Source organism: Acanthopagrus latus, chromosome 19 (genome assembly GCF_904848185.1).
Source record: "Acanthopagrus latus isolate v.2019 chromosome 19, fAcaLat1.1, whole genome shotgun sequence".
Classification (NCBI taxonomy): domain Eukaryota; kingdom Metazoa; phylum Chordata; class Actinopteri; order Spariformes; family Sparidae; genus Acanthopagrus; species Acanthopagrus latus.
In genome coordinates this window covers 13,048,247-13,060,791 of record NC_051057.1, presented here as the reverse complement: position 1 = coordinate 13,060,791, position 12,545 = coordinate 13,048,247, and the positions used below count along the sequence as shown (strand labels likewise).

At 42.5% G+C, this 12,545-nt stretch overlaps 2 protein-coding genes across 2 annotated transcripts in view; one reads left to right on the top strand and one right to left on the bottom strand.

Moving 5' to 3' along the window:
• Window positions 1-5,870, bottom strand: part of jph1a (junctophilin 1a) — a 37,801-nt gene extending 31,931 nt beyond the window's left edge. Inside the window, exons 1-3 of the mRNA XM_037079777.1 lie at window positions 5,705-5,870; window positions 3,938-5,585; window positions 3,269-3,777 (exon numbers count right to left, since the gene is read on the bottom strand). Coding sequence (XP_036935672.1) covers window positions 3,269-3,647 — 379 coding nt within the window. The 5' untranslated portion in view covers window positions 3,648-3,777; window positions 3,938-5,585; window positions 5,705-5,870. The remainder of the gene's footprint in view (window positions 1-3,268; window positions 3,778-3,937; window positions 5,586-5,704) is intronic.
• A 115-nt stretch (window positions 5,871-5,985) lies between these two features.
• Window positions 5,986-11,312, top strand: gdap1 (ganglioside induced differentiation associated protein 1). Its single transcript, XM_037078958.1, has 7 exons — window positions 5,986-6,032; window positions 6,719-6,882; window positions 8,194-8,386; window positions 8,799-8,972; window positions 9,118-9,212; window positions 10,297-10,411; window positions 10,538-11,312. The coding sequence occupies exons 2-7, from the start codon at window positions 6,724-6,726 to the stop codon at window positions 10,888-10,890; spliced, it is 1,089 nt and encodes a 362-aa protein (XP_036934853.1). The 5' UTR covers window positions 5,986-6,032; window positions 6,719-6,723; the 3' UTR covers window positions 10,891-11,312.
• The last annotated feature ends 1,233 nt before the right edge of the window (window positions 11,313-12,545 follow it).

The following is a 12,545-nucleotide window of genomic DNA, read 5'->3' as shown; positions in this document are numbered from 1 at the left end:
CGCAGAACTGCTAGCATGGCACATTTCACCTTGCAGCAGCATCAGGTCAAATTTCCATTTGTCCAGTACTGTTAGCACGCTAAAAGTCTAAATTATGATGGTGAACACACAAGAAATTTTACCTGTTAAACAATAGCATTTTGTGGTGGCGTGCTGACGTTAGCATTTAGCTCAAAGCGTGCCTTGAAAGACTGCTAGTGTTGCTGCAGACTTGTATAAGTCGTGTATAATTATAAATAAAAAATAAATCTGGAAATTGTAAAACTTTGCTCTTTGAAGATTAATTCAACTAAGTGACTGATTAAGTAAAATTGTAGCTCATTATAATTCATACATACACCAAGAGGTGGTTCCCAACTTTCATATCTTATATACCCTTTAACATAAAGCATTGTCTGCTCTCATTACATGCTGTGCATGTTGGGAACCACCATTGTCTAGGATGAAACAATACAATGGAGTACTGAAGAAGTCATATCATTGCGAACATGATTTATGATATATCTTCACATGATAATTTATTTAACAGAGATTCAACATGTGATATTCAAAAAAAAAATAAAATAAAATCCTTTAACAACAACTTATTTTTACCAGGTAAAGAGGACAGGAGTGTAGTGTGTTTGAAACTCTAACTCGATAGGTCAACCATGGTAAAATACCACGTTTAATAACACTATTTTGGGGAAATTAAATTAACTCTCTGGACATGATCTCTATATCTCATCAGTTCCAAGAAGAAAAATTGAGCATTGGCTGGTATCATAAAGCGCAATCAGCAGTGGTCTCGCAATGATTTTAATAAGCATTAAAAGTGCTGCTCTGTGTCTGCTTTTGCTTGCGTGCACAGTCTGCTTTGTCCCACCGGGCCCACTTCCAAATTGAGCCGTCTTTTATCTTAAATCAATGGGAAGAAGAGCATATAAGCCTGGATAATATCTGCATTGTGGGATTTCCACAAACTATCTGCGCAAAAACAAAAAAGGCAAAACAAAAACAATTTTAAAGTGGCCCATCATTCGAGTCCTTGAGGGGAGAGTCTGCACCGACAGTGAGGATAACAGCTGACTGTTTCAAGATATGGACGTCTGAAAAGCTTAAAGGTGCTCTATGTAGTTTTGGGAAAGACACTCTAATCAGAAGAGAAGTACCTAGACAAACTAAATACAACAAACTCTCTTTGTTTTTTGCAAGGTTTCTCTTTTTCCTCTGCTGTACACTTTGCATTTTTCTGGCCAGACATTCTCTACATCAGCACTAACTCCTTTAAAGCAGCATTACCGGTACGTACGGGAACACAGAGGAGCCCTTTGCTGTATGGGTTGCAGACTTTATCAGCCAATGAAATGTTTTCTCTCCTTCCCCACATATCTGGGACTGTGAGTATAACTAACTCAATCACAGAGATTTGATTAAGGTACTGATACTGAGGATCACTTGGGATGAATGTGAATCACTCAGCCTGGAGCCTATTTTCAGGCAGCCACCGACTCCCCCACTGACAGTAGGCGCATTCGCCACCATCAGCTTGTCTCTGACGGCAGGGAATCGCTATGAGTCACATAATGAGAGGAATACTTCATTAATCCCATTTGGTGCTGCTGAGCCCAATGAGCATGTGCTGCTGGCCTACTGTAGCTTCTTCAGAGCATCACATTACAACCCCCCATCCTGATGATAAGAAACGCTTGTTGATCCGGTGGCCTTGGGTTCTCGTCGGCCAATAACAATGAAGTAAGCCATAACGGTGGGATTCAAAACAGAAAATGATATACTACCCCAGGCAGGAGTTTAGATGGATAAACAGTGTGAGATTAACAGGCTGGCTCTGTGCGGCAGTTCAAATCAGCGACCCTGCAGATCAAGTTATCAGGATGCGGCGGGGTCAGACGGCCAGATGTTCGGTGGATCCTCTAGGATCAGCTGATTTCCCAAGCCCAGCCCTCTGTAGCTCTCATACGTGAGGCATTTACTCTGCACCATAAGGCCTCGCTTAGCAGAGATGATGCTCACAAATCACAGCGGGGACTTAGATGTTTTATAACCACAATATGCCTCGCGAGCGCTCGTGTTTGCGGACCCTCCCTGATCACACAGGTCTGCAGACAAACTGTGAGCACAGCCCTGATTAGTGAGATCAAAGCACCAACCTCACACTTTCAAGCCTGAGAGGGTGTCCTCGAACACAGCACAACTCCTAGCCGGTGGATACATTTGTTTATTTTCAACCCCGTGGAAATGTCTGGTTTATGTGTAGGAAGTTAAATAGAAATTGGAAACAGCATCCACTGGGTTTTCATCAGTTTTCACCGCAGGTGCACCTGTTCAGTGGGCTTATCTTTCACTGAGAGTCGCACTCATAACACTGACATCAAATCTTTGCAGTTATTTAAGAGATACACTCTTAAAGGGGCACTGTGTGGCTTTTGGAGGAGAAATTCATTCTCATGGCCTTGATATTAAGAATATCGATGAGGTAATAACACAAACTCAGCTGTATTTGCTTCTTCCATGACTGACTCAACAAGCTGTTCTCAGAGGAAAACAAGGTGTTTGCAGCTAGAAGGGTGGCAGGGTCCGCCACATATAAACAAAGCAGAGCCGTATGATATTGTGTTGTCCTTTAAAGTCAGTTTGTTTAATCAGTTTATTTAGTATTCAGAAGGAGAAAAGCAAGTTTGTTTATCTAGTTTATCTGGGCATGAAAAGATCCTCCTCTTCTGATTGAAATGTCTCCCCCCCCCCCTAAAAAAAAAACTGCACAGTGCACCTTTCAAAGAAGTTAAAGGTTCAAATGTGAAAGCCACAGGGAAGCAGGTGATAGTCAGGTTATAATTGGCTCCAAACACACTGATTTGCTGTGATTTCCGAACTCCTCATAGTTGCCAGCTCCCTCCCACTGTCATGTGAGGAGCAACCGGTAGTTGCCAAACGAGATGGAACATTATCTTAAACCGTATCCGGCGAGTTAACATCAGCAGGGTGATAATAAGTCATAGCTTTTTTTAAGGCTCGGGGGGAGGTAAACGATGCCGGTGATGCGCTTGACCACGGTGCGCAGTGCGCAATCTCACCCGCAACTCGGATCATATCACATGGACGAGATACATGATGTATCTCCATGAGCCTCCATCGGTTTAAGCCCGAGCATCCTCACACACACACACACACGCACACGGGCTACATAACACACCATCAGTCACAGCAGTTAAAGCGACACGCACGTTAAACAAGCACCGGAGGAACACCGTCTTTTTCTCCGTCCTACCTCCGTCTCCGTAGGTCTCGATCCCGTATCCATCCTGCAGTCCGTTGCTCCAGGTGCCGTCGTATCTCGCAGGTGTGTTGTGGCTCTGCCGGACACCGTAGCGACCCTTGAAACCGTGACTCCACTCCCCGCGGTACATCCACTTTCCTTTATTCTCCACGCCGAGCCCATGCCTCTTCCCCTGGGACCAGTAGCCCCTGTAGGTATTCCCGCTGGGCCAGGTGTACACCCCCACTATCTCGAAGCCGTGCGACCAGGACCCGGCGTACTCGCCCTGGCCCTTGGGTCCGGTGCAGATGCCGTGTCCGTGGGCTTTGCCATCCTCCCACCCCCCGCAGTAAGTGCCACCGTCGTCGAAGTCGAACCTTCCGCCCGTCATTCAGATAAAGGCTGGAAAATAAAAAAAGCAGATCGTGCTGCAGACTTCAGGCGTCTCCAGGACCGAGGCTGAGGGGATCCAGGACCGGTGGTGGTGGAGGAGAGATGACAGTATGATGCCGACAAGATGACTAAAAAAAAAAAAAAAAGAAAAAGAAAGAAAGAAAAAGAGAGACAGGAGGGTGAGGACAGAGGGCAGCGCTCGCAGACACTGACATGCAACACACACGCACACACAAAGGCGTGCGTAACGGTAAAAGTGTGGAGGTATGAATGGTGGGCGTCGCTTACCGGAGGCGCACGCCGGGTTTTCTCCGCTGTGTGCTGCTGCTCGTCTCCCCCCTCTCACCCACTGATCACAGAGGGAGAGAGAGAGAGGCGTCGAGTCCCTGCTAAGGAAAAGACACTGGGCCAATCGCAACGTCACGCCACAGGGACCTCCCACTCTCCTCTCCTCTCTCCTCTCTCTCTCTCCCCCGTGCGTGAGGAGGTGCGTGTCTCCCCCCCAACCCAAAAAAAGAAGGTTCCTCTTCCTCATCTCTGCTACACATCTGAAACCGTAGCTCTCACTTTACAGGTGTGAACGTTACGTAACGACGTCAGAAGTGTGGGATTCTTCTGTGAATCCACGCCGACTTATTATATTTAGTCTGATCTTATCAGTCATAGTTACATAATCACACTCATGTGGCCCATTCCTGTGAGCTGTTAATCTATAGCAAGAAAACCATACAGCTTCATTAAGTTTCAGAGATCATGTTATAATATGAATATATGGATGCAACATATGTTTATGTCGTATTCAGTAGCTACATAATTGTTTGAATGCTTGCTCCAGTCCTATGTATATATGATTGTATTAGACATTATACTATAGACAGTATTAAATTATGCCAAACTGTATCATATTTATGTTATATCTTAATGCTCTACTGTACTGTATATTGTGTCATACTACACTACATCACCTATCCTTGTATCTTATATCTCATTAAAGGTGCGCTATGCAGTTGGAGAAGAAATTCAAGCTCAGGATTTTTATATTCATGATATCAATGAGGTAATAATGCCTCTCTGTCTCCCCCCCCAACTGTAAAACAAGTTAAGGTCCTCAATGTATGGTTTGAAGCCAGAAAGTTGGCAGGGTCCGCCACATATAAACAAAATGACACAATATGAAATTTGTGTAGTTTAATTCTGTCATGAAATCCAAGAGGAGTTTGTTCATTTAGGTTTGTTTATGCATAAAACAATCAGTGAGGAGCTTTATCTTCTGATTAAAATTGCATCTCTCAAACTACACAGTGCACCTTTAATATATTGTTATACATCATACAATATCAAGTGTTATACTGTTTTATACATTACACACTAGGTCTATAGTGCATTTATCTCATAATTACCTTATTAAATACATTATTTACATACATTTCACGTGACTTTGGGATTTTGACATGTTAAGTGTCTATTTTTGCCTTTTACTATTTTTATTCAATTCTTTTTTGTTATCTTCCAGTTTTCGCTATAAGACTTTAATTAGGTACCCCTATTCACTGCTGCATGGGAGATCGACAAAGGGTTTTATCATCTAATATTACTTAATGACTCATTTTCCACATATTATCTTATTATTAGCACTATATATGAGAAGTGAAACATTCTGTTTGCACTGAGTTGGAGTGGAAAGTGGTTTAGGCCTTCAAAATAAGGGTATAAGAAAAATCCTAAACATTAAAAAACACTGGGCCACTCCATTTCTAAAAGTAAAATCACAAAAAATCAATTATTCCAACTGATTAAATTCGTACGAATAAGCATCACCTTACGTGACACTCGTGGCCTTTAGTGACCTGCTACCTTTTGTATCAGGGCTGACCTGAGCCCAGTTCGTTTGGACGAACAGCAGCTCGCACATTGAAGAGATGGATAACAGCGACCTCTGCTGGAGAAACGCACTTATTACACCGCCGGAGAGGCTCACTAAAGTCAGGCGTTGAGCTGCGGAGCTAACAGTCAGTTACAGAAAGCATCCACTTTGCCTAACTCGTTGTTACTTACGATGTCAGTCCTGAAAGGCCTACTGACTGAAGTGTACTTACACACATCAGCCGTGTGGGGCTTGGTTATGATGTATGTAGACATTTGAAAAGTAAAATACGTAGTTAATAAAGTTAATTTAAACACGGGTTACCACATGCTACATGTTAGCACTACTACTACCGGAACTATCACCAACAGGTGTGATCGAGAAGAAGAAGAAGAAGAAGAAGAAGAAGAAGAAGAAGAAGAAGAAGAAGAAGAAGAAGAAGAAGAAGAAGAAGAAGAAGAAGAAGAAGAAGAAGAAGAAGAAGAAGAAGAAGAAGTCGTCTCAAACAAGGATTGCTATGTAACTTAATATCTAACTAACTAATTAATTTAATAACTATTTCGGCATAATATTACATCCTTAAAATGAGAATGCTTGAAATTGTCTCCTGTCACACTGTTAGAGATTTAAAATCATATTTGACATCCATTGAATTGGTCTGTCACAACTGGCAAAAACAACCAGACAAATTAGATATTTCAGATGTACTTATAATTAGCAGGTCCCTAAACTGAGTTGTGTTGTGTTTGTTGTCGTTTGTTTGGTTGAGCTGAGGATGGACTGAGATTTTGAACTTGTATGGATTGTTTGTATTCACTTCACTTCAATTAAATTAAATTCCAAAAACTTTATTTGACCCTGGAGACACGCGGAGTAGTTGTACGCAGACACAAATCAGATAGATTAAAATATACTGAATAAATAAAAATACAAAACGTACATTATCTACATGAGGTGCAAAGTAACATAGAGGTAGGTTGGGTTGTGCACAGCAGCACTTAGTGTATGTATTCAAAATATTCTGGAATAAAAAAAATTAAGAATAATATAATATCAAGGAAGAAGTAATGGTGGTGACTTTAACTAATTGAAATAAATGTTTGGAAAAAACGCTAAGGTGTATGTTCCACTCCGAGCCACTAGGGGGTGCACTGTGTCGACGGTGACGTGACGCTGACCTCACTCGTCCCCTAAAATACTAACAGAGAAAATGGCGTCCGAAAACAGCTCCGACTCCCAAGAAGAGAGAGCAGCTCTTCTGGAGACTGGCTCCGAACGAGACGAGCTACAGCAGTGTGACACGGTGGCGACACGGAGCGGGTCCAGACTGACTCTCTATCACTGGACGCAGTCGTTCAACTCTCAGAAGGTGAGCGTCTTCACGGTTCAGCACCACAGGGCGGCGGACAGCTCCCTGCTACATGTCTGCAGGTTACATGATGAAGGAGAGACATACTTTACAGAGGCTTCCTCTCAGGATACAGGTTGTAAAGGCTTTAGTCAGATACGTCTAGTGTTAATGATATGATGTGAATATGTGAATGAGCTGAACACCGATGGGAGAATGGGAGAGGCTGACTTCACTTTAAATAGTCGTCCATCTGAAGATCGTTTTGTTTTTAAGTACTACAGTAAGTTAGAAATATAGACATCTTTAGATACTACTATTAAAATGGCTCTAATCAAATTAACCTAATAAACTAATCAGCTCTAGTTACCTTCAGCTTAACTGCAAAAATTCCCTTTGTTGGGAGAAAAATCTAGAATTTTCTGGGATGATTTATCTGTCATATCCAGTCTTACTATATAACATGTAAAAGGACATTGGAGTTTATAATTTAAGGCTGCACGGTAAAGTACCTTGAAAACATCATATTGTGAATTGTTCTGACAGACATTGTGATTACCTCATGACTCCCCTTTTGTGGGGTTAATCAATTTTGCATCACAAATTAACAAAAAAAACACTATGTGCTTAATATATTCTTGTCCATTGTGTTGTCCATGTGATACCTGTGTTTGATGCTGTTGTTCTGTTAAACTGAATATAAATATAAATATATAAAACGTAGCCTATCTGTATTTGTATTCTTGTTGTGATGTGTGAGAAACACTCGCTGAGATGAACATAAATTTTTTGGTTGGGATTCCCTGAACACAACATATGCCTTTGGGCTTGAGGGCACAGTTTCAAAATGCAAATTCAGTCGTTATCTATCCATTCCCAGGCTCTGTGAGCTCGACCGTGCGCCAAGGGTGTAAATAACATATTTTCAAATCAATTTAAGATCTCTAGGCTTCTGGAGACCTGGATTACACTGGATTAAAGTTATGGGGTTTTTTTTCCCCTGCAATGCCATTTTGGCCTTAAAGATCCAGACATTTTTTGTGGAGTATCAAATTGCAGCCAACTTTCCATCTCCACTGGGGTGAGTGGATAATGACTGAATTTCCATGTGTGGGTGAACTGTTCCTTGAAGTCAGGGTTGACTTAAAGGAACTGCTTGGTTGTGATCTTTAATTAACAAGAAGACACACCCCCTAATGGTTCAAATCATTTGTTTTGAAAATTCCAGTTCACACCATCAAGATAGCTTGAAGTGTCCGACAGAATGAACCACAGGAATGATCACTGAGGTATCTAAACGTCTACCAACAGTCCAAAGTTGTTGTTTTGCAGGTGCGTCTGGCCATCGCAGAGAAAGGTTTGCGCTGTGATGAGTATGACGTGAGCCTACCGCTCAGCGAACACAACGAGCCCTGGTTCATGCGCCTGAATCCCACCGGCGAGGTGCCGGTCCTAGTCCACGATGACAACGTCATCTGTGACCCAACGCAGATCATGGACTACCTGGAGCAGAATTTCAACAATGGTGAGACTGAATGAAGACTCTTTGTCACCCTCAGGTGTTTTGATCCACTGTAGCAGGGCTGGATTGGTCTCGTACCTCTTTTATCCATTCTTGAGTTTCTTACTTTGCTTTCTCATTTCAGCATTTGTTTGTTGATTATTATTTGGTTTGCCTTTGTTTCTTTTTCCACCATTTGTTCAATCGTTTCTTTTTACATTTTTCATTTTCTCTCGGTTTGCACTCGTCCATTATAGCTTTGATCTAAGGGTCTCATCCAGTCGCCTTAGAAGAAGTGACAGTCTGGTAAGCATGGAGCTATTTGAGCTAATTAAAAAATGATGTGTCACTGCTGTTAAATTAAAACACTCATATTTTCTTGATTCCCTTCTGTTTTGACACCTCACATCAATGCCCCTTCCTCGTTTGTCTCCAGAGGGCACCCCCAAGCTGATCCCTGAAGAGGGCAGTACATACTATCTCAGAGTGCAGCACTACAGGGAGCTGCTGGACTCGCTGCAGATGGATGCCTACACCCACGGCTGCATCCTCCACCCTGAGATCACGGTGGACTCCCACATACCTGCATATGCCGCCACGTGTATACGAAGTAAGACGTGTAGTCATCCTTCCATGTTATGGGAAAGTATCATGAAGGCAGTACAGATTATCTCAAAATGTTCTGGTTATTGGAGCTCTGTTCATTCGTGCCTTATATTTCTGCGCTGTGTTTTTGCTGTGTTTTTGTGTGACAGCACAGATCGGAAACACACAAACTGAGCTGAAGAAACTGGCAGAACAGAACCCGGAGCTTAAAGATGCTTATGTTGCAAAACAGAGGCGCTTGAAAGTAAGTAAAGATGTCAGTATGCCGAATGTGACTTACACTGAAGACTGAGGGTCGAACCCTCCGAAGGCCACGCTGCCCTGAAAAGCCAAAACACAGCAACTAACACACATTTTATTGGAAGCACTATGTTTCCTCTTAGCACTAGATTCTGGCTAGTGCACCCTGGTTAGGTTATGTCTGGACTCTGTCAGCCGCACTGCATCCTCTGCCATAGAATCACAGCTAACTACACCAGTATTTCTTCAACTTCTTACAACACGCACAGAAAATATCCGGCTCTCCAAGTGCCACCATATACCGTCACAGAAGCCTACTCCATTCAGGTTGCTCTTTTTGCGCTGCGTGCTGCTAATGCAAGCAGGTGCTGTGGACGCTTCACCAGAGCTGCTTAAGTCGCCACTATAAAAATTCATTCTTTAAATACTCTCCTCCTGCTTCTCACTTCTTTTCCCCCATAGTTCCCATTTTGAGCCACATTTGTAGTTTCTTTTTGAAGCTTTCAGTTCACTCCTGCTCACTGTTCTGCCATCAGAGTTTGAGTTTAGCCTGTGACTAATAGATGACGTATGCTAAAACAAAAATGTTCCTGGAAAGACACAACTAACTTTAAATCGCATTTCAGCTGAGGTGATCAAATTCAAACTTCTGCAGTGTTATGATAGCATAAACTATATGTTAATACTAGACGGTTATGGCGAGAGAGCAACATCAAAAGTTATCTAGCTGGTTAGAAACAGCAGCCACTGCTACGCTTTTTTACCCCGATAAGCTGTTATCTGTGATAGATAACGTCCATTTTTGTTGAACCAATATCTCGTGATTCAGTTTGTTATTTCACATCATTAAATTAATTACTACAAAAACATACTTAACTGCTGCTAAAAATTGGAATATATAACATTGGAATGTGTTTTGGCAAACTAAACAACCTAAAAAAGCCTAAAATGAAGGCATGACATATTTCTATGCGTATGCAATTTGGTGGCCAGCCTGAAATGTTTTAAACATTTTTTTTTTCTTTGTGTACAAAGCGTAACAGAAGTGAACGCGCTCATGCATTAATATATGAAAAATGTCCCTGCAGTCCAAGTTGTTTGACCATGACAACATGAAGTACCTGAAGAAGCTCCTGGATGAACTGGACAGTGTGATGGATCAGGTGGAGACTGAGCTACAGAGGAGGGTGGAAGAAACACCAGGTACACAACCACAGCAGCCTGTTGCTAAGCAACCATATTACAATGAATGAAAGAGTGTAATCACGTTCACGCAGTTTAATGTCGGACGTCATGTAATCTCCTCTTCATGTCCTCTTCCACCCGTAGAAGAAGGCAGTCAGTCCTGGCTGTGCGGCGATTTCTTCAGCATGGCCGACGTCTCCCTGGCCGTCACCTTACACCGCCTGAAGTTCCTCGGCCTCTCGCGCCGCTACTGGGGCAACGGTAACCGCGTGAACCTGGAGACGTACTACGAGCGCGTGGTGGAGCGCCCGGCCTTCAGGAGAGTGCTGGGCCACGTCAACAACATCCTGATCTCCGCCGTCCTCCCCGTGGCGTTTCGCGTGGCCAGGAAGAACGCGCCAGTTATTCTCGGCACCACGCTGCTGATTGGCGTTCTAGGAGGGGCCACGTACCTCGCCTTCCTCTACATGAAGAAGAGGCTGACTCTCACCTTCTGAGGGAGACGACACACGTTTTCAGCTGCTCTGGGACTGAATCTGGGTCTGGGAGGTGGAGAAACACAGAAAAATATGAGAAATGTTGCCTATTTAAATAATTTAAATGGTTTAAGATTCAAGTAGAGCAATCCAATCATTCAGCAGGCGTCAGTAATACTGTATGTAACTAAAACAAACTTTAACTGTCTTGTGCTTTTGGCACAAAATGCACTTTTCATCATCCCCTATGCTGCATTACACGCCCAAGGATTGACTTAAAGGACCATACTGCTGTATTTACATGTTTTTGCTGTTCATTACAAATCACATATATCACAAGTTGTGTGTTTTGCAGCTTTACAAATTATGTCAACCTCCAAACAGCATTGCAATTACAAGCTATCGGCAAGTTAAGAATAAATTACACGTCAAAAGATGAAAAAGTGAAGACTATCTTTGCACATCACAGCTTATGAATGTACCATTGTGTTACAGGTGATTGTAGCATAACTTTGATATACATATGCAACCAAATGTTCATAGTGTATTGAAAGTGATGGAACGCAACAGCTGCTTGGACAAACAAACCTTTACAAATAATATAATGTAAATACCCTCATATCAGATAGGGAGAACATTCTTATACACAATGGCAAATATTCAGAAAAATGTACATACATCTGCTTTAAAAACTCACAAAACCGTCCCCGCCGTTGTGTGTGTATGTCACAGTTTCACTCCTCTGAATTGAACGATTTCATGATGTCACTTTCTCGTGATGAATTAATGTGTTATCAAGAGAAAACAAGGTGTCCGAGATGAATGAATAGTTAACTTTGGATTCTGAGATAATGGCATCAAAAAAAGAAAAAAAATTTGTAATCATGTCTGTTCTCATCTTCCGTAGAGTCGCAATGTAGTAACAGAATAGCTATTTTATGGAAAAATGGGCTAAAATGTGCAAAAACACCAATATGGTCAGATGGCTTTATATGTACTTAAATCACTGTTAAGAGCCTGATATGACTGATGATCTTATTATCGTTCATATCTGCATGTTAAAAAAGTTTGCCAGTGTTTGACAAACTGATCTGCTCGGCCGTTAACATGCGTGAACTGCAGGAACTTTGTTATGACTCCCGCACTCGTGTTTTACCCTGCGACCGATGGATAACTGTTTTGAAATATTCTCTATGTAATGACGGTCGAGTGAAAGCTCTCGAAATCGCATTAACATCTTGGAGCTTTCACGTGCAACATCTGTCTGAAATTAAAGCGCTCCCAAACAATCTATTACAATCGCAGCATCGTTTGAGAGATCGTATGTCATAAAAAAGGATTCAAACACTTTGTCAGAGGGGAAACATCTGAATGCCGCTAATCACATTTCTCGGGGGTCTGGATGTAAGTCAGCGTCTACAGTCATTTGTTTGCCCAGTCAGAACCTGCGGGCCAACGCTGACATTCAACATGCTCCGCTTTCATTCAAACCCCTCCTCACGTGAGCTCAGCCTCACATAAAACAGACACATGCTGGGGCCTTTCAACAAAGTCTGGCCTTTGTCTCCAGTGTCCAGGGGGGTGCTGTCAAAGAAACGCCTCACACGTGTTAAAGCCACATGCGAGCCAAGCTGTCAAAAGGGACCATAAGCTCATGCTGGAGTGCGAACGCTGGA